The sequence below is a fragment of the Spodoptera frugiperda genome, chromosome 22, assembly GCF_023101765.2.
Source record: "Spodoptera frugiperda isolate SF20-4 chromosome 22, AGI-APGP_CSIRO_Sfru_2.0, whole genome shotgun sequence".
Classification (NCBI taxonomy): domain Eukaryota; kingdom Metazoa; phylum Arthropoda; class Insecta; order Lepidoptera; family Noctuidae; genus Spodoptera; species Spodoptera frugiperda.
In genome coordinates, this window is record NC_064233.1 from 4,441,429 (window position 1) to 4,468,837 (window position 27,409).

At 33.8% G+C, this 27,409-nt stretch overlaps 2 protein-coding genes across 9 annotated transcripts in view; both read right to left on the reverse strand.

Moving 5' to 3' along the window:
- The window catches only part of LOC118279815 (probable nuclear hormone receptor HR3), a 132,072-nt gene that overhangs the window by 87,959 nt on the left and 16,704 nt on the right, over positions 1-27,409 (reverse strand). The window contains exons 1-2 of one of the 8 annotated variants that reach the window (XM_050702336.1): positions 16,026-16,249; positions 7,849-8,024 (exon numbers count right to left, since the gene is read on the reverse strand). The exons of 3 other annotated variants lie outside the window; for them this stretch is intronic. In XM_050702336.1, the coding sequence (XP_050558293.1) occupies positions 7,849-8,011 (163 nt within the window). In that variant the 5' untranslated portion in view covers positions 8,012-8,024; positions 16,026-16,249. Of the gene's footprint in view, positions 1-7,833; positions 8,025-16,025; positions 16,250-27,409 lie in introns of those variants that run through there. 4 more of the 8 variants (XM_050702335.1, XM_050702343.1, XM_050702342.1 and 1 more) reach the window with 4 other exon arrangements.
- LOC118279816 (inosine triphosphate pyrophosphatase-like) lies at positions 12,626-13,462 on the reverse strand. Its single transcript, XM_035599611.2, has one exon. It carries the CDS (start codon positions 13,269-13,271, stop codon positions 12,705-12,707), a length of 567 nt encoding a protein of 188 aa, XP_035455504.1. The 5' UTR covers positions 13,272-13,462; the 3' UTR covers positions 12,626-12,704.

Below are 27,409 nucleotides of genomic sequence, written 5' to 3' on the forward strand. Positions count from 1 at the left end.
TTCAGTTCTACGGACTAAGACTAACTAGCGACCTGTCACACATTGCTGTTGTCCTGGTACTTTTCGTATGTGAATGTGTGACTAATTTTATTTAGGGTGATTTGGGATTTATTTTGATAAACTATGTATTTATTTGTTCTATAATAAATTAATATTGATAATATTAAAACAACTATTAAAGAAAAAGAAGTAAACGAAATTGAACCGTCTTTTTTTAATAAGATACCTGTTTCACATTTCTGTTGTCCTGGTACTTTTCGTATGTGAATGTGTGACTAATTTAAGGAGTTTTTGATTTTGATTAAAGAAAACTATTGTAATTTGTTTGTTCTATGATAAATATTGAAATTATAAGGAAAAAGAAGTAAATTAAATTGAACAGTTTTTTTTAATAAGTGACCTGTCACACATTTCTGTTATCCTGGTACTTTCCGTACTAATTTAGGGAGTATTTTGATTTTATTTCAACTTGCTTAAATAATTACCAATCATTTTGATAGTTTTATTTTAATAACGTGGTTTTTGGCGGACTTTAGAGACACTCTAGAGCCTAAAAGTAAAACAGACCCAGACACGCCAGATGTCATGGGATTGACATAAATTTTGACATTCGTCAATGTCATCCCTATACCAAACTAAGTTTTCTACTCTCTGTAGACAAGCACTAGGAAAGAAAAAGAAACTAACTTTCACATCTTTATTATTACTTCGTAAGGATACGTAGAACTATCTACCTAACTCATAGTTAGCTAGGGTTTTCCCAGTTAGTAAACTGACAGTAATATTGACCTAGCTTACCCAATACTAGGAATAGATAATATTATGACGTGTTTTTTTTATAACACGACGGTGGTAAGAAAGCACCTGATGGTAAGTGGTTACCGTGGCCTATGATCACTTGCAACACTTGGGACATTACATGCGCCTTGGTCTTGCCTTGGGTGAGACGAGAGGAAGTATCAGACTCTTACTGACTAAAAACCACCCGTTCCTACTTCTACTTTTCGAGCCTAAGCCCCGCTAGGCCGTCCGCAGTTTGGGTTCGGCATCAGCCCTACTGGGCCCCATCTGTGGTAGTCTGATGACTCTTAGAGGCGGTTGATATGTAGCCCGTTGAAAAGTAATTATATACTTTAAGACCTTTTCTACCTATCCCTCAGTGAATTTAAGTACTAAATATCACATTTTAAGTACAATATTACATCACAAAGAATCGTAAAACACCAAAAATTTTCCACACGACAACAAAATACGACCTCCATTCGAATTTCGAATTCGGTAAGCAATGTTGCCATGCTAAAAAAAGTCGGCCATGTTCGTTTAGGAACTAGCAACACTACACTACGGGTTACTACGCACTAAATTATCAATTTCCTTCAATTACGTCGTGAGTTGCACTATGAGTCTTATTGTAAATTGTTTCATTCATATTTATGTTGTAATGTGAAGAGTTTCATTTCTTTCTTAGCTGGATATACTCGTAGCGCTCTCTGATCCGGAGCTGCGGACTGCCTAGCGGGTTACCGGGGCTCCGGCTCGAAAAGCAGGAGTAGGAACAGGGTGGTTTTTAGTCAGTAAGAGTTTGACACTCCCTCACGCCTCGCCCAAGACGAGAGAAGTCATAGGATGATTTTCCCCCCTTAAAAAAAAGTGCTCTCTGATAAACCTGAACCTTTTAAACTGTGATCTCAAATTCGTCAGTAAAACGATTGAGATTATAGCAAAGCCCTCTTATGAAGAGAGGAAGGAAAGGGCATAGTCCAGCAGTGGACTGTCACAGACTGTTGAATAGAGGTCCAAAAAAATATTTCTAATTTTGAGTACTGTTGTCCGGTCTTTTGCCAGTGATAAAACAAATTTTGAGAACATTTAGTGTTTTAAGGACAAATTTTAATGACAATTCAATTTATGCATTCGAAGTTTCATCAAAATCCATTCAGCAGTTTTGGCGTAAGAACGTAACTAACAAATAATAAAATAAATCACACTTATAACATTAGTAGATTAAGGCGCAAAATACGTATGTCTTAACTCAAAATGGCTGACATAGGACATTTTATAATAGTTTTAATATCAATAATTATTACGTCCGGTGTAATTTGAGCTCTGCATGCTAAGCAATTTCGTATATTGCGTAGTTGACAATTTGGTTATTTTATGCTAGTTTACCAGTTATGTCTGGATTTCGTATTAAAAGGCGAAATAAATTGATTTACCTATATTATACTGATGATATTTTTGTGTGGTAGACGATTTTGTTGATAACTACGGTCGTTAAGTTAGTCGATTAGTAATTTAGATATTTGTTTTTAGTCATATTTAATGTAATATGATTTATTAAGTTATTAGTCTCATGATTTAAGTTTAAATACAAGTACTAGAAATGGGGCATAATTCCTAAACTCTGGGCTACATTAATTTATAAGTCTGTTTTATTTTTAAATAGTATCAATTTTGTTGTAAAACTTACACATCACATTTTCTACAACCAACAAATCAGTCAAAAAATGCAAAAATTAAAATAAAAGCGTTCCAAATTTCAAATCACACACGCGTTTCTCTTTTTAAATGCTCTAAATAGGAGGGGCGCGTTCATGTTCGGTACTCGTTCACCAATCATAACTTATGTTAAATGGAACTGGTTAGCAATGCCTTGTTACGCAACCTGCGTTTAAAAAAAGAAACCAGAGTTCGCTTCAGGGTTTCCACATTAAAAAATGGTGCGTTTGTAATAAAATGGCGGCCGAAAATTTCATGTGTAATTGGGATGATGATTGGGTCAAAAATAAATTATTACATACAATTAAATAAAATTAAACATATTTCAATACAATACAATATTCAAAAATAATCACACTCTCATTCATCAATTTGATGAACTACTTACTTAATTTTCGATTTTTTTTTTAGCTAAATTTCTAGAAATAAGTCTGCTATTTGACGTCAAAATCTGATGACGTCATAATAGAGTATTTCATACAAAGTTCATAGAAAATAATATAGTTTTTGACGTTTCGAAAAAAGTATTGAATTTGACTAGTAGGAAACTAGCCTATTAAAGATTTAAAAAGTACATTGTGTAATTAATCATAGGTGTAAAAAAGAAAGTATTTAGGTATAAATAATTGTAGGTGTGTATCGTAGATATGTTTGTTACATTAGATGAAAGTGATAGTGAATTCAGTGGGTGGATTTAATGAGCTAAGGTTGGGCAATATTTTATTTTAACTTTTCTGTGTATTTCTGTCACAAATATGGCATCCATTAGCGTTCGGTTGTTATAACGAAAATGTATTGATGCGTTTTTAATCTGAGTCTAAAAAGGGTATTGTTTTACGAAACTGCTGCACCGATTCTGATAAATTTTGCCACATAAATAGATGAATGCAAGCGAAATCGAACAAATAATAAACTAAACGCTTAAATATAGACATCATGAGTCATCATTCACATCATAATTTGTATTTTAAATAGAAAATCTTAAACACAATTTTGAGAAATACATTTCTTTTGTGAGACCGACGCCATTTTTATTTGATACCTACACAGAGACAGGACAATGCTGTGTTAAGATCTGAATCAACTTTCTCTTGAAATTTTAAAAGGTTTTTTCGCTGTCGACGTTTGCGTCTTGAGTATTTTTGTTAAATGTTTTTAGGAAATTGAATGTATATAGGTAGGTGTGTCTTATTTTCGGATAAGTAGGTAGTTATTTTTGTTTTTGTCATGTTTTTGATTTAGTCTCAAAGAGGAGATGGGATTTAAGAGTTTTTCTCGTTGTTTAATGTCGAGTGAAGTATTTATTGGAGGCTTTATAGATCAAAATAATCTGTTATTGAGAAGAATGAGTGAGATATTTTTTGGATTTGAGGCTGCGTAGAGTCTACGACCAAAAAATTATTTTTTATTATTTTGTCCTCTGGATTCCTTTAGATAGAGCCAAACAGGCATAATTCTCCGGTTAATTCAATATAAGATTTTAAAACATCGGAAACTCGTAGATATAAATAAACATGGTAAATATCCCGTCTTAAGTTCTACTGTTAGAGTTAATTCAATATGAATACTACAAAGTTACAATTTTTAATACATTTTTTTTAACTGTCAACCCTACAAAGCTTTCTTAACAGCGCCATGTGAAACAACATGTCCTTTATTATATCTGTGCAATAAAACGAACGCGCCCCGCGTGAAAGTACCACCGAAATGTCAATTGAAATTGAAAAAAGAACAACTTTTTATTACTGGCTGGTCCGAGTGTGAATATCATGGCGCGTTGCGATCAATGCCATTAAAAAAAAGGTTTTAATGGCGCCAATGTGATTGCTATGGAGTTTTGAGATGTTGAAAGTTGGTTTTGGATAGTGATTTGGCTTTTTTGAGATTATTTATTTAATAAATAAAGTATGGAGCTTCAGAATGAATCTATCATTCTCATTGTTTATAATATTTTCTACCAAAATATTATAGAAACTGACAATAAACGATAATAAGAGCAAATCCTTACACACTACTCACATACATCCAATCAAATAGGCCTTCTTTTAAAAACCAAACGTAATAAAAATAAGGAAAACCACAATTTAATTCTATAAACTTCGAACGAAGTGACCTTAGCGCCATCTATTAAATGAATCTCGAGTACCATCTGACGTTTAAATGAATGTGTCAAATGCATTCCATGAGGCACTAAGGATTACACGTAATGATATTTTTGATGACCTCAATGACGAAGCTACAAGACATTCGATGCACGTCCTTAGGGTTTCATTCAGCTTTAAGAAAATGAATATTGTTTTAATATTATCATTAGAACTTGAGACGGGATATTTACCATGTTTATTTATGGTGAAATGCTCAATTCATCCGTGATCATGGCGCTTGCAACAGTGCCGAAATATCGGAAACTTATAGACATAAATAAACATGGTAAATATCCCGTGTCAATGTTCTAATGATAGTGTTAGTGACCATGTCTTTTTTAATATTATTGTCATTTTAATAAGAAAGTAGTAGGTATAGTCTTGATACTTGTTTATTATTGTGTGTACATTTGTGTCGCAATGTGCGAATTTTGACTTCGATTTTTATTATTTTTTGTCCAACTGCTCCATCTATTAAATTACTATTTTTCATTTTATTGTCTTTCACCATAATTTTCCTTCATAATCATTCACATAATTCAATTCATTACTCTATAAATTGAACCCACAAAACCAAAGCCAACAGCAAACGCAAAACAACAAAAGCCAGAAAATCTAAAAAAAAAGAGAGAATCCCAGTTTAAAAAAATTAAGTGCATCTGGTGGTTGTCATTCCGTGCTAGTTATAAGAGTCTGTGGCGCCGAAGTAGGTCACTGTGGCGTCCGTAAGCGTTGGGGTAACAACCTTTCAATACTACATCCCTATATCTAAGTATACATAGTTATGGTGGATAGGACATTTTGATGCCGTGAATAAGCTAACCTATTTCACACAGCGTGAAACGAATGCCTGAAAAATAGACTGTATTTATTCAAGTGTAAGATCCAAAGCTGTTCGTAAGCCACAAACTTGAGTCCAGTAGAATATAGATGGTAAATGATCGATTTTAAACGATGTTATATTTAGTACGTGTGAGAAAGTAATAAAGTTTTTTGAAATTGTAAGTAAATGTGTTCAAATTTGGGGTTTTCAATGAAATATATACAGATACATGCGCGAAATGAGTATTTTTTCCACAAAAGACTATAAAATAATTACGAAATATCACGACAGAGCGACAACAGCCGAATTTTAATTGGCCACTTTCTTATGTCTTACGCAAGCACCGCTATACAGGGTGTCCCTGAAGTCGACGTCCAACGGGCACTAGATGATCAGCAAGGTTCCAACTGGTATCAGAAAAATATAGAAAAATAAGTCCTACAGTTGTTAAATTACAGTGACTTATGTGTTATCCACGAAAAAGTACACCCTGTGCCAGTCTTTTGACTCTTGTTGCTACAATATCTTTAAGACTGCATCTTCCTTACATGAGAATAGTGCTCCAGTAATATGGAATCAAAAATTCTTATACAACTGCTTTAGATGGAAAGCATTGCTTAGTTTTAGAGGAAAAATACTCTGAATAAAATTTTACCTTACTTTAAGTGACATTACTGATTAAATTATGTATGGCGCTAGTAGTGGCAAATTTCACCATATCATCTAATAAGGATAGCTAAAAAGCTTTGAACATTATTTCTTAAATTCGACCAAAAAAAAAGCAACGAAACTCCGTAGCGAAACGCATTTGAACAACTAAAAATTCTTCTAGTGTACTCAAATCATACGTTAAAAAAGAGAACATCCCAGTTTAAAAAAATTAAGTGCATCTGGTGGTTGTCATTCCGTGCAATGTTATAAGAGTCTGTGGCATCGAAGTAGGCTTCGGCATTTTACTGAGCACTGGCTTTTTTGCGCCGTGTTGTAATTTTTTGCTTTACCTGCAATTCCTTGCAACGGGCAAATAACTCTTTCTCGACAAACTAAAGAATATTTGATGCTTCATCCCGCATTATACTACATCCCTACATCTAAGTATAGTACCGCGTATGGTGGATGAAGATTTTACTACACATGATAATGTGTTTGATGCACTATGAACATCATATTGCAATCATTCAATAATTAGTGAACCTATGATTCACAACATCAGTGAGTCTAAAATGCAAGCTGAAATCATGAGTAGACAGACTGTATTTTTCAATCCTCGCTGATTATCAACATATGATAACAAAGCAAAGTGTTGTCTAGCTCGTAAGCTTCAAACTTGAGTCCAGTAGAATATAGATGGTAAATGATCGATTTTAAACGATGTAATATTTAATACGTGTGAGAAAGTAATAAAGTTTTTTGAAATTGTGAGTAAATGTGATTAAAATTTGGGGTTTTCAATGAAATATATACAGATACATGCGCGAAATGAGTATTTTTTTCCACAAAAGACTATAAAATAATTACGAAATATCACGACAGAGCGACAACAGCCGAATTTTAATTGGCCACTTTCTTATGTCTTACGCAAGCACCGCTATATGAGAAACAATTATGTGTAGGTAGGTATATAAATATACCGGAAAAAGAAGTTTTCGGATTACACTTTCTATATTTTTTTTATATATATTTTTATTATGGTTTTGTTTCACGCAACCGCTCTTTAGTTTTTTTTAATTTGCAACTCTTTCTGTGATATAGTCGATGTCAATGACTGCTGTTTCTATGCAGATTTTTGGTTTAACGCGTGAAGAGTTTTACGTACTTTTTTATGATAAGTATTTTTTATTATTGAATCTACTTTTATGCGAATGATAAATGGTGAAAGGTGACAATCGAGAGTGTTGTTGCTAAGGTGTAATGTGACCACATGCGCTAAGATTTTAGATGTAAAAGTTAATGAATTAGTTTTGCAAATATTACCCGTGAATAGTTATTTCAGCTATTTTGTTCGGGGCAAACTTATGGACTATATTTTTACCAAGTAAAATAGACTTTATTATTTTTCTATGACAACATAAAACCACGTGGTTTTTAGTAACAGCATTTGAATAGGAATTACGTTGATTTTTTCCGAACGCGTTTTTAACTATGAAACTTTCTAAAAAATTAAGTCTTTGACTGCCAATAGAAAACTGTTGAAGGCAAATCCTCCGCTAACGTCGGTCACCGGTGACCACCATGGCGTTCAATGTGTTAAATATGTAAACGAGGGTGTATGTACAGTTGTACACCCTTCAAAACTATGGGTTGGTTCCAACGTTTGTCCCAAAGTTTGCCCCAAACACCGGTCCCGTTTGATTAAGTGGAAATTACCTTTAATGCTCCCACCTGATGTGTGCGGTTGTTGGCTCTGTTGTACGTTGGTCTGCTCCGACTTTGTGTTCACAGTGTTCCACATCTCGAACATGTTCATGTTCATATTGGCTCCGAGGCCCAACACTAGCACAATGTTACCATAACACTTAACTTGCACACACAAACACTCGATCATCCATTTTTGTACACTGAAAATAGCAAGTGTCAAAATTGTTCGATCGTCGTACAAAATGCTAAGGCTACTTCACTGATCCCAGGTTTTATATTATATTTGTAACTTTTTTTTATTATTTATATTTATTTTATTTTAATATTGCGTTTCTTTTTTTTTTTGTTCAAGTATAAATATTTTATATCTTTTTTTATTTCTAGATAATAATATATTATAAACTTTCTCAAATTCTCAACTAATGTAAATACTATATTTATTTATTTATATATTTTTTTTTTTATAATTTTTAAGTCTACTTACGGAATTTTATATATCAGTCTAAAATTTCGATTTAAGGTTGGGTTTATTTGCTCGGGAGGTTAATAATAACGGTGTATCACTAATTTGTGTTTAATTATTGTTATAGATTTATTATTTTATTAAAAACTAACGGGTCTGTGATTATATATTGCGTACAAATCTTATTAAACTGGTGAGTTAAATGCTTTCGGATTTTTGTTTGAATATTGTCGAAGAGATTATACGAAATGGTTTGTATTTAATATATGACATTGAATGCTTTTATTTTGTGTACCGTGCATTCGTTTTTTTCTCTTCATAGTTCGTAGGTAGGTGGCGTGAGTTCGTGTCCACTTGACAGGTCTATGGTGCACGGGTTCGACACAGCACAGACAACATGTTACCAGTCACAGGCACTTAACACGAACGCGTTTTATTCTCTTTAAGAGCAGTATTATAACGTTTTATTTTTCCTCAAGTTTTCCTTTGGTCGCGTTCTCGCATGCACTGAAGTGCAGTTGCAGCGTGGGGCTGTTTCGTGACTCAGCGGGGTGCGGGGGCGGAAGTACTCGCCCCCTTTGCGCATGCCCGGAATCGATCCCGCATGGCCGCTGAGGTATACCGACTAAAACACTACTTTTCTTACTCGCTATATGCCGCATGAATAGATATATACCGTCCATTATGTCATTCACTTTGATGTGTCGTTGCTAGGCTCAGGCTGTATGGCTGTGGGTGTTTGCCTATTGTTGACCGTTTCTTTATTGAGTGTTGCAACACTGTCAGTGTGAATGTACTTGCGTACTGGCTGATGTTTATTTTAAAACTTATTAACGACGAAAAAAAAAGAATTTGTAATTTGAATTTCGAATTACATTTTTATACGCTGTGTATTAGAACATATTATTATTATAATGAGACGTAAGTGCGTGAAAGATTGTAAGGGAAATTGAATTCTATGCTATGGTTATGTAAAGGCTATTTTCGTAGTGAGCATTAATATACAAATATAACTTGTTTTGTCTGTACTATGGATACAACTTTCTTCATTGAGCTACCGAGCCACTACTTGCGTAACAAGAGGTAATGCTTTTTAAAGATTACCACAGAGTATTTAAATAGAGTTTATTACGAGTCTTATTAATTTGTATATTTAATTAAAATTATCTTTTCTTACTTGTTATAATAATATTATAACCTATGTGTTATATAGTAACTGCATAGTATCACACTTTTGTTTCGATGTTTGTCCGTCAATTACGCTGAAACTACTGAACGGATTTTGATGAAATTTTGTATACAGACAGAGTATGAGCTGACTTGGGTGATAGGATAAAGCATAGGGCAAAGCCGCTGACACAAGCTAGTATAGAATACATTTTGTGGTGCTGATCTCTGTCCCTATGTCCCTTTATATGCTTAAATCTTTTAAAACGGATTTTGATGCGGTTTTTTTAATAGACAGAGTGATTCAAGAGGAAAGTTTATATGTATAATACATGCATAATATATCACCATTGCACCCATGCGAAGCTAAGACGGGTCGCTAGTAAAAATAAAACGAATCATTACAAATCAAATTCTATCAAACAAATTTCAAATGATGAATGGAAGAGATTCCAAATTCAAAAGAAACCGTTGATCATGGCCGATGCGTGCGCGACACATTAAGGTTACGCAAGATGGCGTTACGTATGCGACTATGCACCGATGAAAGTCGACTGTTTCGGCGGTTGTTGGTCAAGTTATGAGCGGCAGCGATTTTATTAAGACGTGTGTATGAAGTTATTTTTATATGATAAAGTTTAATTACTATGTTATCGGCTTACTCACGTAATTGTTTGACGAAGAACTCGACTAGTTTCAAGCCATGCTAGACAGTAGCAGCGCGACAATCGCCGCGTCGTGTGTCGCGGTATGCTGCTCATGAATATGAGCCTCTAGCATGGCTTGAAACTAGTCGAGATCCTGATTAACAATTACGTGAGTAACTCGATAAATCTAGTAATTAATTTAGATGTCTGACGAAAGTTACAATAAAATCATGATAAAGTATTTTTAAACAGAGAGGAGTGGACAGGAAGGTAGGGAGACCTTTGCCCTGCAGTGGGACGATCATGATTAAAATCTAAATGTAACTCTAAATCTAAAGTTTTTTAGAGTCTTGAGACACTAAACTAAAATCATGCAATGAAATCTTAATAGTAAAGTGTCGGCAGACCCAGAAACAGATGATATTGATGACTGATGATGATACTGACTAATCGCTTTAAAAAAGCTTTTTTAAGGCGTAAAATCATCCAATTATACCTCTAGCCTTTACCGAGACCAGAGAGAGTGTCAGACTCTTACTGACTAAAAACCACCCCGTTCCTACTCCTGTATTTCGAGCCGGAGCCCCGGTAACCCGCTAGGAACTGCAGTTTAAAAAACTCTAGGGATAGTTTGCGTAATAAAAAACAAAAAAAATTACCAAAAAAATATTAAAATTTCACACAAAACGAGTTTGATTACAGTAAATTGTTGAAGAACGTCTAAAGTTTTGTGAAGATCGTGTAGATAGCATTGTTTTGTAAGATATATTAATAACATAATTGCTATTTTGCAAGTGAACGTTAATTAGAGAATGAACGGTTTGTGTTTTAATATCTGTTACATAAACTAAAGATAACGCTACGGCTTTTAATGAAGGGTAGGCAGAAGTAGACATTTAGAGTGATTTTCCATCAAAGATGTGCTATGCTACGTTGCTGTGGATGCGTTTAGCTTCCACCAATCATATTCATTGGTACACATAGCTTAGTACTGGTGGAAACGGACTCAGCTAAGCTATGTTTTAAATAAAAATATGTAAGTAATAAAGATCGTCATTTGGTGAAATTATAACTATTTGAATAGCATTTAACATAATTATAAATATTGATATAATCCATAAATAACTTAAATTTAAATACATAGTTAATAAAAATGCATTTTTATACAAATTATGTAATGGAAGTGAAAATAATTGAGATTTATTATATTATATACTTTCTTAAATATCAGATGTAATCACTTTGATAATTATGTAAATTGTAATTAATTGCTTTTCCAAATAATTAACATAATATGATTAAGTAAGTAACATAATACGATGGTTAGATACTGTTAAATACATTTTATTTACTTTTCACACATACAAGCCTGATTTCGCAGACCGAGACAAGATTCGAAAAGTGATAATTACTGTTTTTAAGTATTTTTTTAGTTCCAAGGATAAATTTTTAATAATAAAGGACAACAGATTAATCTTGTAACACGAAACCTCATATTGTGTCAAATTAACACAAAATTTCAAGTTATTCAACTTAATATCTCATACTATTTCTATTATTTCAGGCACTTCTGTCTACCCCTTCATAATTAAAAAGCCATATTAATATTACACACACATCTACACAAAAACAAAAAAAAAACTAAACACCAAACAATATTTTTTCTCAAACATCGCCTCGTTCATATAACTTGGGCCAAACACGACTCGAGTGAAAGTCTGAACTGCCAAAATCTTGCGTGAAAGTTGGAGAGTTGATCGATGCCATAATTATTATTATTACCATTATAAGAGATATGCTAAACGAGAGCCGGATGTAGGAATCGAGTATCGATAAAAAAATCTAGACGGCAACTATCGATATATCAAAATCGCATACGCTAGTGAGAGGTGTTTAGTTAAAGAAAGTTTCTTAAATGTCATTTCTAAAAGGTCTTTTGTGACTAATTTTTTGTATTAATAATGCATTATTTTTGCTAGTTAAAATGGAGGCCTAAACATTTTAAAATATTGGTTCGTAAAACATTTCGTTTACCGAGTGATTGGGTAACTAACTGACAATGCGCAGCCGAAACTAATTCTCATAGAAAGCGGTAAGCGATAACTTTCCATGGGGACTACTCAGTAATTATGTACTCCCGAAAATCCTAAAGAAACGATTAAAATCGGTTTCAAATGCACAAAAAACCGATTCAATTTCGATTTTCAAACATCCTCACTAATTCAAAATGACAGATGACAGATAACACATAGATGTCAAATAATAAAAAAAAACACGTCGAATCCTTAACGCAAAGGAACAAAAACATACAGCCAAGTTATCGACTTCCGTTGTCCTAAGTGATAAATGACGAAATATTTCCGTTTAAAACGCTTCGTGACATTAGAAAGTGCATGAGTAAGACGGCCAAGCCTTCTAAACCGACAGAACAACGTTATTAAGAAATTTTCGGCTATTTCTACACAGTATCCACAGACTAAACAATAAAAATTTCTCATTTTCACACGTTTGACAGCAAAGAGGATTTATGTTTGAGCTTTTAATCACCAAAGATTACTTACACATCATTCAATCTTTATATAAAACGTACATTTTACTATTAATTAAACATTTTTTCTACAAAAATATTCGTTAAATTTCCTTAGAGCCATCGATCTATGGGATATTTTATATTTCTCTGCCTTTGTTAATTCACTGTACGTTTTAGAGCAGCCATCAGGTTGGAAGATGCTATCGAAACCATCGCTGGGTCCTCTTGGTGGGACGATTTGTCCGTTAACCACACCTTGGAAAATCCTCACACCTAAGTCACAATCGGAACAATAGCCAAAAGTGCTAATAGCCTTCGCGGATTTATCATCCCAGCCCTTTAGCAAGTTATACAGCCCTTCTGGCCCTATCTTATATATGAACCACTTGATGTAAGGGCCAGGAAGACCTTTCAGGGCGTTGTAGCAGAGAGAGGTATCTTCTACCATAACAGGGACCTTTAGAAGACTGGCTGCTTCTTGACACTTCTTTACACAAATCTCTTCCATATCCCCTTGCAGTTCTGGCAAATCTAGCTTGTGATTTATAATTTCTAATTGTGAATTGTTCCCTAATATGGCTCGTACCTCTTCTACCTTGATAGCGTTGCTAGTAACGAATGCTATAGCTTTTTGTTTCATTTTTAAAGGAGTAATTGTAACAGTGTTTCTGTATGTTCTTTTCAATCACTTATTGAGTATATTTATGTGAAAATTTTTGGTTAAAACTCTAAAGCTTGGTAGTGACATGTTTTGACGTGTGTTTGACAATTTTGTTTTGTATTAAACCTACATATTGACTATTGTACATAAATGAATGAAACTTCTTTTTTGTATAGACTAAAACTGTTTGCAAGTACCATGGAGTTTCTTTGTCAATTATTCTCTAAAGAAATCTATACTTTGAATCGAACTTTTGCGATGCCCAAAAGGGCTCATAATTGGGACATATTACTGTATTAAAAATAACATTAGAACTTAAGACGGGATATTTACCATGTTTATTTATGTATATGAGTTTCTATGAATAAACATGGTAAATATCCCGTCTTAAGTTCTAATGTTAGTGTTAGTGACCATGTCAGTTTAAAAACTTGTATTAAAATTGTAGACTACACTGTACACTATGGATGCATTAAAGCGATTTGATTTGATTTGAACGACTGAATTAGAAAACTTACAAATTCTCATAAAGGCAAAACTTTGAACTAAACTTAAAAGTATTACTAAGTAAAAATAACTGTGTCTAAAGCCCTGTAAGTTAAGTTAGTACAACTTTGTATCAAACATATGTTTGTTGGCGAACAGCTCTAACTCTCAAGGCTAAATGTAGTAACTAACTATTATAAAGGTAAGATTGCTGTGAGCTGAGTGCAATGTACCTGTATCTTTGTATTTTTTTTAATACGACGTCAGGGATTTTAATATCCCAAGAAGATTTTGGGAAATACGATGCAACACGAACTTTTTACTTGTTCTAATTCCCATGTAATATAGGGTGAGCCTATTGTCATATACCGGGCACAATTTCAGACTCCGTGCTACTATGGAGGATTGTCGAAAAAGCGAAAAACTACCAGTAATTTGCCTGGCCTGTGAATCGAACCCGAGACACCATGTCCGGTAGTCGCGGTATGAGTATGTTTATTGAAAACTTGTAACGAAATATTGAAACAGATACCTTCAACCGATTGAGTTGAAATTTTGTATACAGTTTTAGTCTGGATGACCATATATGTATGTAATATATGCTAAGCTACACAAAATCCTAGTTTTTAAATAATATTTATTTTAAAAACCGATCTAACAGAAACTGATTTCGTGTACTTCAATCAACTAGTACTTAAGGATGAGAACAAAAAGTATTTTATCTGTTAATATTTATGAGGAATCATAATTACTTGGATCTCAGCGGCCTCGAAGCACGAAAGCCACAAAACCGATGTTCTTCTATTTGAAATAAATACGAAGCAACGACCGGATGCAAGGATACGTGTGTGCTGTGTGTTCGTTGGTTAGATGGGAGGCTGCCATGCTAAGGGTGTTAGGTTTGGTAGAAAAAAATGTGATTTTTTTGATGTAGATGTCATGCATGTCTGTTAGTGGTAGTGATTTTTGGTGTGATTGTTAAAAATATTACAAATTTTTGGTGTTAATTTTTGAGATGAGTCTATTAACAGTGACTATCTATTTCGAAATATGTTATAATAATACTTTTAACTAACTCAGAATGAACCTAAAACATGACAGTCAATAGCTGCATTAGCGACCACGCAACCTGATGCCTGCATTTAGATAAAAATGCAATTAATAGTTAGTACCTACACATGATTAGTTATATGATATAATAATAACTATTCATTATATTATTTCATCTAAACCTAGGTCTCATATTGCATAAGACCTAAAGGACATTAAATAATACCTAGGTTCCACTTAAATACCTCATTAAACTAGACTTAAAAAAAATCACCAAAAAGGTTATAAGCCAAATATCAAATTTAAAAAAGAGTTTTTTTTAAGTACTGTCAAAAAAGCGGTTATGGTACGTAATTCATAATGCCAAATATAAAATGTTACACACAACAAAAATACAACAAGAATTAAATACTTAAATAATAAAAATAACATTTTAAACTCACTAGATAGAAAATTAATTATATTAAACATTAACACTGATAATTAATTTATTAGTTTATCGAAAAACTCCACGCGTGACCTATTAACTAAACAGAGCTACGTGTTCACACAAAAATAAATAAAACGATTAATTTACTCCCTACGTTAAATTGTTAAAATCTTTTTAACATCGACCCAAATTTAACACAAACAACAAATAAAAACGAGATAAGAACAATTATCTTATAAAACAAATATTCATAAAAAGCGCCCTTCGAAACCCGAAAGAGAAAAATTATATTTCCCAAGAGTTTCCTAACCATCTGCTCTCTCACTCTAACACAAGGTCGAATTCTTTGTGTCTCGCTCACACAGATCTCATGCAACTGAGACCTTGATACATTGCAGTTTCGCGATAGATAATTGTTATACGGGCTGATCATTATACGGGTCTTTAACATTAAAAAATAAATTTAAAAAATTACGTTTATAAAATTTTTTTTTAGTCTGTGCTTTATAATATTTTGTCACGACATATAATATAAATCTGAAAACAGTGATGCCTTTAATTTTTTGGGGGACAAATTATTTTTTTTAATTGTCAAAAAAAATAATTTATATGTGCAACACATTAAAATAAAGATTGGAATTTAAATTAGATTTGTTTAATTAAATTTTCTGTTAAAGAAAAAAATATATAAAACAAAATTCTCATTTCATATCGACGGACGAACAATTTTCTTATTAGAGACAAAATTATAAAAGGCGACTACTCACATCCCACGTAATGCATTTGTTTAATCAATCCAAAAAGTTCACTTAACACGAAGTCCTTAATGCTATAAGCACTGGCTGTTAAAAAGTTATTTTAAAAACGGAACACCAAAGCCGGCGGGTAGGAAAGCGCGGGAATTTTGACGTTTGATTTTTTTTTATTCCAAAATAAGTACGCGCTGCCGAAAAGTTTGGTTGTCGAGCGGCCGTGCGCGCGCCGTTAGCGAGTCAAACTGAATTTTGTAAGCGCAAGCGAACGGCGTACGCTTAGCGGGCAGGAGCTGTGAAGGTGTCGGCCCCAGCATTTAATTTGAAGACATTTAACCATCGGCCTGTCTTGCCGGTATAAATAGAGGCTGTACATGTTGAACCTGTGCTTTGCTAGATTTTAACAAAGTTTGTTAGCTTAAATAATAAAAATTTTCGTGTTTTTAGCAATTTCTAATAAAGATTTTCGTCAATTATTCCAACTTTAAGTCAAATTACTATCAATACTAGTCACAGAATTCAACTACACCCGAAAAAAATACATTTAAAAATATTATACAATATATTTTAAACAAATAACTGGATATTTATCAATCTAAATAGAATAGAGAGAGTATCTAAAGCCCTAAACTATTTCTGTCCCCCCCACTCCCAATAAGAAGCATTAAAGCCGACTGTCAACAAAACTGTAAACTAATTTAGTTTTTGTAAAATAAAATGTCAAATAGTCAAACTAAATGTCATGTTTACTGACAGTAGAATATTCAAAGGAAAAAATATATCAATCATTGTCTATGTGTCTCTGGTAAATTGAAAAAAAATAGAGATATTTATTCTATGACTGAGAAATTTTGAATGAAATCAATTTTATTTTTATTTATTTAATTTGTTTAGAAAGAATAAATTTATCGTAGATAGTTAATTATACCCGATTAGTTTTAAATACTTGCATACAATAGACTACTATTAAAGAATTTTACATCACTGCATCAAGAATACCACATTGTTTGTCAATAAAAAATGCCACAATGTTTCCTATAAAATACTGAAAAACATTCTAGCACAATATTAAATAGTTTTCTTCAACAATACTATTGGAAAACTTAACAAAACACAGGAGAAAAACATTCGAAAAAAATCTCAACAAAAAAATTCAAAATGGCAGCCGAAACCAAAAACTTTTTGCATAAAAATTAACACGTAACGTAAATCGCAATCAATAATTTAAAAAGAAGTGGGTCGCGCTAAAATCTGAAATGACAATCAACCCGTTTATTGTGGATTTTTACTCGCAATTCTAACCCTTTGTCCGCCTCTGGACCCCCGGAATGACAGAACATGTAAAGTCCATTGAACAGAAAAACCGGACAACTGAGGGGTTATGTGAGTTTTTAGGGGCCAGTCAGAATTATTTGAAAGGGTTATCTACTTGTAAGTTGGGATACAAGTTAGCAAAAGCATGGTAAGTTATCAAAGTAGTAGTTTTAAGTCAAATTTCCGTGGTGCTTGGCGACTAGGCTTCTCCCAGTTTTGCAGTTTCTCTTGTGGTTTAAGTAACTCTGTCTCCTGCATTAAATTCACCGAGGAAAGTAAAAAATATCGTTTTATTTTTGTTCTCCTCTAATAATATCTAGTTTATACTATTGCGGGATCCAAGACAGTCATTCAGTCAATAACGCTATTTGAAAAGTTCAGATTTATCAAGAAGCACTGCTGCCCGATTACTGTCTAAAGTATAATCCCATAGCATTCATTAAATGCCTAAAACCCCCAACAAAAAAGTCTAAAGTTTTCTATATACCGAACCCATCCCAACAAATTCATCTCGCCCTAAACAAAACAAGTTTTTGTCCCGAAAAAAGGGGTAACTAAGCCAGAAAATGATGTCTACATCTCATGAAACAAGTTCGTTTTAACATAGGACATACACACTATACTAAACCTTAAAACTTTCATATAAAGTTGAAAATTAACTGATAAAATCTGACAGTTTCGTATAGCTTGTAGAGTAAGTACCATCACACTTGAAAAACACAAGTATTTTTATCAATAAACAGCATCTATTCATTCTCATCTACTCTGCCCCATCTGGTCACCCCATACTTGCAAAAGATTAACAATTTATTGTAAAAAAACTGGTATTTAAATAACAAAATCAAAGGAGTTCGTATTACTTGGACAATGACGTTTTGTAATACGCCATTTTGGATTTCCTGTCATTATTTTCGGACACAGCTGTGCAAGATTGATGCAGCTTGCGTAAATTCGTAACCCCTTGTAGACATTTTATAATATTACTATACCAGACGATCACCTATTGCAATTAATAGTAGTAATTATTAAAAGTTTTAAAGTAAAATTTAGGAGTCTGGCAATATACCCAGTATATGGCTATAGGCTCAACCCCTATTACATAGGACATATAAAACAATTAATGGTGAAAAGTGGGTGTATATTTTATAGCGGCATTACGTGCCGTAATGTGCACTTCAGCCTACACCACCAGGGAGAAAAGACGTGACGTTGCAGATTAAAAGTTTTTGAAAAATCCGAAAAATGCCCAATATGTTTTTGCCCGACCCGAGAATCATAGGTACACTAAGCCTAACCCTTGCTCAGCCTATTCTCACATTATCGACCCCTCAACTAACGTGATAATCAAAATATTACCTTACTTGCTATAATTAATACAACACAACACAAAATTTGCGTCTCAACATATTAAAGAACTGTAAAATCATCATTTTTGCGTCCCCATTGACCAAATCTAAAGCCCTGTCGCGATTAGTCCTACTTAGCCTAAATAACAATTTATTTGTAACAGTAAAATTAGCTATATTGTTATTAATCCTTTATGTAAAATATTAACAACTTTACCTTGTCATCAACTAAAAATAAATAATGAAATATCGCCCAAAATTCTTCCTTTCTAATTAGCTTAAACAAAACCGTTATAATTTCCGATAATCCTTTTAAAAACAAAACATCAGAAGCATAAAAATATCCACTCAATTCCAATTATAAGCCAACCTCCGCCTAAAAACAAAAAAAAATAACATTTAAAATTCTATATTCTATGGCACAAAATCTGACATTAGAATCTCCCGCTAAAACAAACGTCAAAAAAATAAAAGATGGCCGCCGCAACTGTCAAATATAAAAAACTATTAAACGTAATTCACGCATTGTTCACGCACATTAGTAATTTAGTGTCTAGAGTCTCCTAAAGCTTTGTAACCTAATTTCGGACGTACTATCTTATAGATAACAGCTATCACGGTAACTCGGTCAATGTCCGATATAAAAATGATAAGCAACTACTCTATGTTTTGATTAAGAATTAGGTATTTTAGTTTCTCTTGTAACATTATGTGTTTTATGTTATAAGCATTCGGTAATGCACCTGTAACACACTAAAAATATCGTATCGTCACGCCATTTATCCCCGAAGAATGCACATTACGGCACGTAATGTCACTATACAATGACGTCCACTTTTCGCCATTTGTGTTATAAGTCCCATGTAATAGGAGGTGAGCCTATTGCCGTATACTGGACACAATTCCAGACTCCGTGCTACTGAGAAATTTTCGAAAAACCGAAACAAAAGCCCTTTTCCGAATTTGAACCCGAGGCACCTTGCCTGGCAATCGCTCTTGCGACCACTCGACCAACGAGGCAGGAGAAATTTAATGTCAATAATAAAAAAAATCTAAGCAGTTGGCAACTTAGCACGACACACAAGCTAAAACAAAATCTAAACGTCAGCGTTCTTTTCGAAAATCACACGATTTTAAAACAGACCAATGAAATGACAGATTTTTACACGAAAACGAAATATATCGATATTATATTGTAATATAGTAGTAATATGATACAATTTGGACTAACACGTGGCCTCTCAAATTGTGCTAAGTTGGCTTAAGAAATTAGTAATTGCATTTTTATGCGCGGTCTGTAATATTTTTTGTATGACAAGTGTTGTTGCTACGCCGTTGCAGTCATTTTATTTTAATACGAAATTAATTTTACCAAAATGTACTAATTATAATCAGTCACTCATGTAGTACTTTTTTAGTCATCTAATGTCATCTCCCGCCTTGGGCGAGGCGAAAGGGAGTGTCGAACTCTTACTGACTAAAAAGCACACCGTTCCTCATTCTATATTACATATAATACAAACCTTTGTTATCAGAAACCAACCAACAATGTAAATCATTATGCAATTTGGTGCAACCGTTCTGAAGTTAAGCACGCACATACATGCATCTCAGCAACTGATTTTTCTAAATACTTGATCTATTTTCTCTTAGCTTACCTGAAAAGAAAGAAAAAACATTTATTAAACAAGTGCTTTTAAAACAATATTACAAAAATATGATGCATCCTGGACAGTCAACCTCGTTACCATCAGTCTACATAAGCTGCTGTTTACATGTGAACATTAGCTATTTTTTTTAAGGTAGGAAAATCATCCAATGTCTTCTCCCGCCTTAGGCGAGGCGAGACGGAGTCAGACTCTTACTGACTAAAAACACCCCGTTCCTACTCCTGCTTTTCGAGCCGGAGCCTTGGTAAACCCGCTAGCTAGTCCGAAGCCCAAAATTTTTTATTTTTTATGTTAAATGGGCCGACGTTTGGCCGCTATCTCGCCTGATGGTACGTGATGATGCGGCCTACGATGGAGCACGTCTGCCCATAAGCAACCTATTCACTAGGGCCTTGAAGACACCCAGGTTATACCCATCAGGAAACACAGGCTCCGGCAAGGAGTTCCACTCAAAAAATTATGTTGTGGGTCTCATAATCTACTTTATACAGAGGTGGGCTACCAAAATATGATGTAAATCAATTTCTCAATAACTTTGTCTGTTGCTAGACAAGTAACAAACAATATACACAAGTAAATATGTAATTAAACAAATATATACTCAATATGCATGTTGTAGATAATGACAAAATGCATACAATAGTTGGACGAATCGCTGGTTCAATGAACCTAATTAGGAGGCAAACAATATTAAATTTTGTGTACTGTTATAATGTCAATATCAATCTTTCGATTGGTTGTAGGTAGAAAGAAGTGACTGCACGTAGCAAGCTGTGTGACATGTAGCTTGCTTTGGAAGTGTAGGGGAGTATTATGAAAGAGATTTTCCAACATTGTTTAGCTTAAAATGATATAGAATATTTATTTTTATGGTATAAGCCGGTAAATGAGCAGACGGATCACCTGATGGTAAGCAATCGCCGCCGCCCATGGACACTTAAAACATCAGAGGCGTTACAAATGTGTTGCCGGCCTTTTGGGGGTTAGGAATTGGGGATTGAGAAGATTGGGAAGGAGGGTAATATAAATATTATAATGGGCACAAATTCAGACTTCGTGCTACTACTAAGAAATTTTCGTAAAACTGAAAAAAGCCCAGCGACACTTTGCCCGACCCGGGAAACGAACCCGAGATCTCGTTGGTCGAGTGGTCGCAAGTGCGACTGCCAGACAAGGAGTGGTTCAAGAAAATAATTTGATAACTGATAACCTAACATTACCTGGTGCCATGATTGTTATGGTGTTTCTAATACTTGTATTCAGGAACAAGACACTATAGATGTACCAAAAATAAATATTTTCAAAAAAGCTACAACTTTTGTAGAATATTTTATTTGCTAACGGAATCACGTCAACACAACGTTAATATTAAAAAATAATTATGTTTTTTACTAGTCAGTTACCACGTTAAGTTTAAAATTGAAACAGTTTAAAAAATAACATGTCATGCCCTATTTAAATGGCCTGATATTATGCCACATTTTAATATCTAGACAAGATAATAAACCACTTTCTTTTACAAATTCCGAATCTATACTTCACTACATAGTATAAAACAAAGTCGCTATTTTTGTCTGTTTGTCTGTATGCTTAAATCTTTAAAATTACGCAACGGATTTTGATGCGGTTTTTTGTAATAGGTAGAGTGATTCAAGAGGTAGGTTTATATGTATAATACAGGCATAATATATCACCATTGCACCCATGCGAAGCTGGGGCGGGTCGCTAGTAATATAATAAAGCTGAAGAGTTTGTTTGTTTGTTTGAACGCGCTAATCTCGGGAACTACTGGTCCGATTTGAATAATTATTTTTTTGTTGAATAGTGCATTTATCGAGGAAGACTATGGGTTATAAAACATCTCGCTATGACTAACAGGAGCCGAGCAGAGCGGTTAAAACGCGCGGAAGTAGTTAGTAATTATAATATAATAAAGCTGAAGAGTTTGTTTGTTTGTTTGAAGGCGCTAAACTCGGAAAGTACTAGACCGATTTGAATAATTATTTTTGTGTTGGATAGTGTATTTATCAAGGAAGGATATAGGCTATAAAACATCACGCTATGACCAATAGGAGCCGAGCAGAGCGGGTGAAACCGCGCGGAAGTAGCTAGTCTTTGATAATAATGTGTGGATTCAAGATAAACATTTCTTTTGTTTGAAATACTTTGTTTTGCATTTTCGGGTGTCGATAAGAAATGTAGGACAGTGTACGATAGGACTCGGTGAAAGTCTAGACAAAAAACTAATCTGGATTCAGATAAACGTACTAGTGTTATGTTTTTGACGCTTTTTATCATAAAAGTTGGAGGTAATTATTCAATATGTATCTACATGCCTCAACAAAGCTATTGTTGACAAACAGGAAAAGTGTTACAAAAATAACGTAATTGATATTAATTTTAGTTACTAAGGTACTTTCTTTAAAAATGTCTACATGTTTATCAAATATTTCGATTGATTTATGGCCGAGATTAATATCCCACATCTTTTTATATTTTTATTTTATATATGGTATAAGAAGGTAAACGAGCAGGCGGTTCACCTGATGGTAAGCAATCGCCGCCGCCCATAGACAGTCGAAATACCAGGGGCTTTACAAGTGCTTTGCCTTTTGGGGTTAGGAATTTAAGGGTTGTTGGGGATTGAGAAGATTGGGAAGACATCGGGGTAATTGGGCCTCCGGTAAACTCACTCACACGACGCACAAGCATTGTTTGACGTCGGTTTTTGATAATTTTCTCCTCAAAAAAGGGATATGTAAATAGGTTAATATAAGTGAAAAATCATGTAACAGCAAATGTCATTGATAACATAACGTTAACAAAATGACAGTTGTTATGTTTAAATAATTAATTAGCTTAGTGGAGGGGTGTCATGACGCTTGGCGGCATGATTTTATGACACCGTATGGTCGAATATATTTTTTTTAGTAGTTAAGTCCCTTAGTCAAGTTTTTTTTTATAATAAATAGGATTAAAATGATCTCGTTAGTGCACTATTTAGTAGCAATAAGTGTGACTGCAATGTGTCTCGGATTCGAAACAAAATGGGGTATTCAGGTTTCAAAAAAATTCAGGAATTTTAACTGGCATGTGGCAGTAAATTCACCGGTTACAATGGACTCATAACATGACATACTAGACTGCATCTGACACCCGAAACACCAGAGGCGTTACAAGTGCGTTATCAGCCTTTTGGAGGTCAGAAATTTAAGGGTTGTTGCGGAATCGGAGATTGGGAAGATTGAGAAGGGGAGTAATTGGGCTTCCGGTAACCTCACTCACACAACGCAAGCGTTGTTTCACGTCGGTTTTCAGTGAGGCCGTGGTATCACTCCGGTCGAGCCGGCTAATTCGTGCCGAAGCATGGCTCTAACAAAACATAAAACTTGCCGCTGTTAATCTTATTGGATTTATATAAATTGTTTTTCTATACATATGTGTCTTAGGAACTGAGTCAATAGTGATATTATGTACTAATGATTTGCCTATCATGTTTATTTAACGTAGCTAGTATATTGTTATTTCTTATCGTCTTTAAATAATTATGAGTACCTGGGCTATCGAATATTCGGGCAATAATATAATAATTGTCACCTAGCTTCACTGACGGACAGAATGACAGACTATTATTTATTTCCTTATAAGTTGTCGTTTCAAAAGTACCTAACAGCCGCACTCAGAGTCATTTAATGATTACTTAAACCGCTCCTTAGTAAAGATTTTGTTCTAAAAACAATTGCTAAGGACTGAGTTAAGTAATTTAATTGGAAGTCATTGAATGACACCTCCTCTGAGTGAGGCGAGAGGGAGTGTCAGACTCTTACTGACTAAATATCACCCCATTCCCACTTCTGTTTCGAGCATAATAAATATCTTGTGCGATTCCATAGCCACGGATTTTTCCAGGCTTGTAAATTTTATTTGAGTGACAGGGAAATCCGAAACGTAATTCTGCAGTTTCATTGAAATTGTTAGAGACATTTTTGAACATGATTAAATAATATAATTTGCTCAAAATATTTCGTAGGATATTTTACATATTATATCATTTATTTTATTTACATATTAATAAAGTAAAAGTTTTAACTAAAATTCCAAAACTTTTAAACTAAAAATTCAAATTCCGTAATTCCAATTCGTAATATTCAAATTTCAAACAACTAAAGTTCGAATTTCAAACAAAGTTCTCTCTAGCAGTTAGAAAACAATTAACTAGCAGTCAAAGACCGAACACAAAAGAGGTTTGAACACAAAACAAACAAGCTAAGGTACTCTCGACTGGTTTCTATACAGAACCCAAAGCTAACGGAATGGTGCATCCCGGATTCTACGCACACATCGACATGTTTCCCACGTACGTCACCCACACTAGCGCGACATCAGCTGAGTCAAAACTGTGTCAGTAGCTAGCGGTCCCGTTGAACGGTACAAGACACGGCAAAAAACTAATGTCGCTACTCGATACTAGATGGCGTTGTACTACCGTAACATTCGTGGTAATGTTTTTTTGTTGATTTTGATGCTGACGGATAAATTGTCTGTGTGTTTAATCGGTTCTATGTAGGTTTGAATGCAGTCTAGTGCTTGTGATTACTCATAATATTATTTAGGTCAGACTGATAAAACCACTCGATTCTAGACTTTAGCGATTTATCTACGACCAACATTTGTCTTTGTACTCAAGCAGCAGTCACGTCTGTCAAAAGAATACTTAGAAGTACGAGAAATAAAAATAAATTGTACAGTTACCTGACATTACCGCTAGATGTCGTTAAACGTCAATGACCTACCAGCTGGGAGCACAATTATCAAATGAATGAGCCTAATTGAAATAATTAAACAACTCCGCGTCCTATTACTGTTACTAAGAATATTGCTTGAGAAAGGGTTTATACAGAAGTACCGTTGCAGCTGGTTCTAAAATGTGTCAAACTAGTACGGCCGCTCGCCAACAGATGTCACTAGTTTATGTGTGTGAATTTAATTGTTTCTGTATCCGGGAAAAATCGAATTAATGCATTAGTTTTAAGTAGTTTAGCTGTTGTGATCGTTAAATTTTATTACAGTTAAACGAAGCTATATAATTATCATGTTTCAACAGTTATTTTTTACCGTTAACTAGTTTTAAGTTAGTTAAAAAAGTTACGTAGATACCTATTATGTAAATACATATAATTATAATTTGATGATTTTAAGTAGATATAAAAATAACATTCACATATTTAGCTTTAAAGCAAATTCTTTTCGACAAATTAATCTTAATCCTACCTATAGATACATAGGTATTATATATTACTAGCGGACCCGACAGACCTCCTGTCTACACGTCTGATTAATTAAAAAAAAACATTGTCCAGCGGACAAAATTGTGAATCTAAACCATTCTCAGATCCCCTTGAACACACACAAAAAAATTCATCAAAATCGGTCCAGTCGTTTAAGAGAAGTTCAGTGACATACACACTTACAGAAGAATTATATATACATATTAAGATATAAATATTTTAATGGAACATAGTAAGTACATAATAAACAGGTCATTATCATCTAACTGCCAATTACATAAGGTTCATTTTTCCCTGACGACATATTACTACGACCGACGAGCATGCATGAAAAGACTGATGACTGTTGATGAAGCGAAAGAGGTGTGTAAGATTCGTAGCAATTGGCGTTACATTGTCTCTGCCTACCCCCATGGGAGACAGGCGGGAGGTTATGTATGTATGTATGATAAAAATAACCCATTACACATAAAGAATTTGAAGAAATTATTTTCAGTACATTCCATATAAAAATAACGACACTTTATATGTCATTTCTTCCCACATAAATTCCTAGTTAAACAACACAAAACAATAATTCCTTTTAATATTGATTTACAATTGCTAAAACTACTCTATCTGCCCACCCCATTTGGTACTAAGCAGTCGTAATGTTATCACACGTGTGACCGATAAGAGGTCATTCCGAATGATAACAGGTAATCTATGTAACGTAACATAACATCATACCTTTTTATCACCGAAGGGATAAGCAGAGGTGTACATATATATTTGTACAATGTAACACCCACTTTTGACTTTTTTTAAGAAAACTATGTTATATTATAAATGCGAAAGTTTGTATGTTTGTTTGTCTTAATACTCTTTCACGTCTTAACAGATATGGCAATTTGAAACAGGGATAGATTATGGGGTATATTATGGTCTAGAATAACACACAGGCCATTTTTACTGCGCGATGTTTATAATTAATTTTATATTATTTAAATTTTTAAACGTTGCCCCACTCTAAGATTTTCTCCTGTGTCGTGGGTGCGTTTACAAACATACAAGTTCACATGCACATGACAACCAGACCAAAAACAACAATTTGTGGATCTCACAATATCCATTCCACTATAAGTAAGAATGAATCACCGGGAAACTTAATAAAATAGTCTAAACAAAATACCGAACGAAGACAGGGCAAGATACTAGTGTATAAGTTTAATAAATATTTTATAACAATAAATCAACATGAACAAAATTGCTTGGAGGCAAACTGGCAACCATTTTGAAACTAATTCCGTTGCTATGGCAACGACAAGCTATGAAAATAATTTACCCAACGAACACTGTTCTTGGTAGAAAATTCTAGGAATCGCCCAATTCTCTAACTTTTATTGTAATTTACATAATAATTGTTATATTACAGCTTATATGCCCTGAAGCAACAGACATAGAATGTTATTACAGCTCATCTAGACTATAAACGAAATAATAATAGTCTATTTGTAATATTGAAATATCTCGTACATATGTGTATGATACATACACACAAATCACATTTTTTACAATTGTTGTCTGTCTGTATATTCCGGGTAATCTCTGAAATAGCTGGACTAATTTTTGACAGGTTTTTATTGGAAGGTAGCTGGTACACTAAGAAGTAACTAAGGCTACATTTATTGTAGAAAAAATATTTTATTTTAGAAAAAAAAAAATAGGTACCCAAATTCTGTATGAAGTTATTATTCTTCGCGGACAAAGTCGCGGGCAACAGTTACTTTTTTTTATAAATT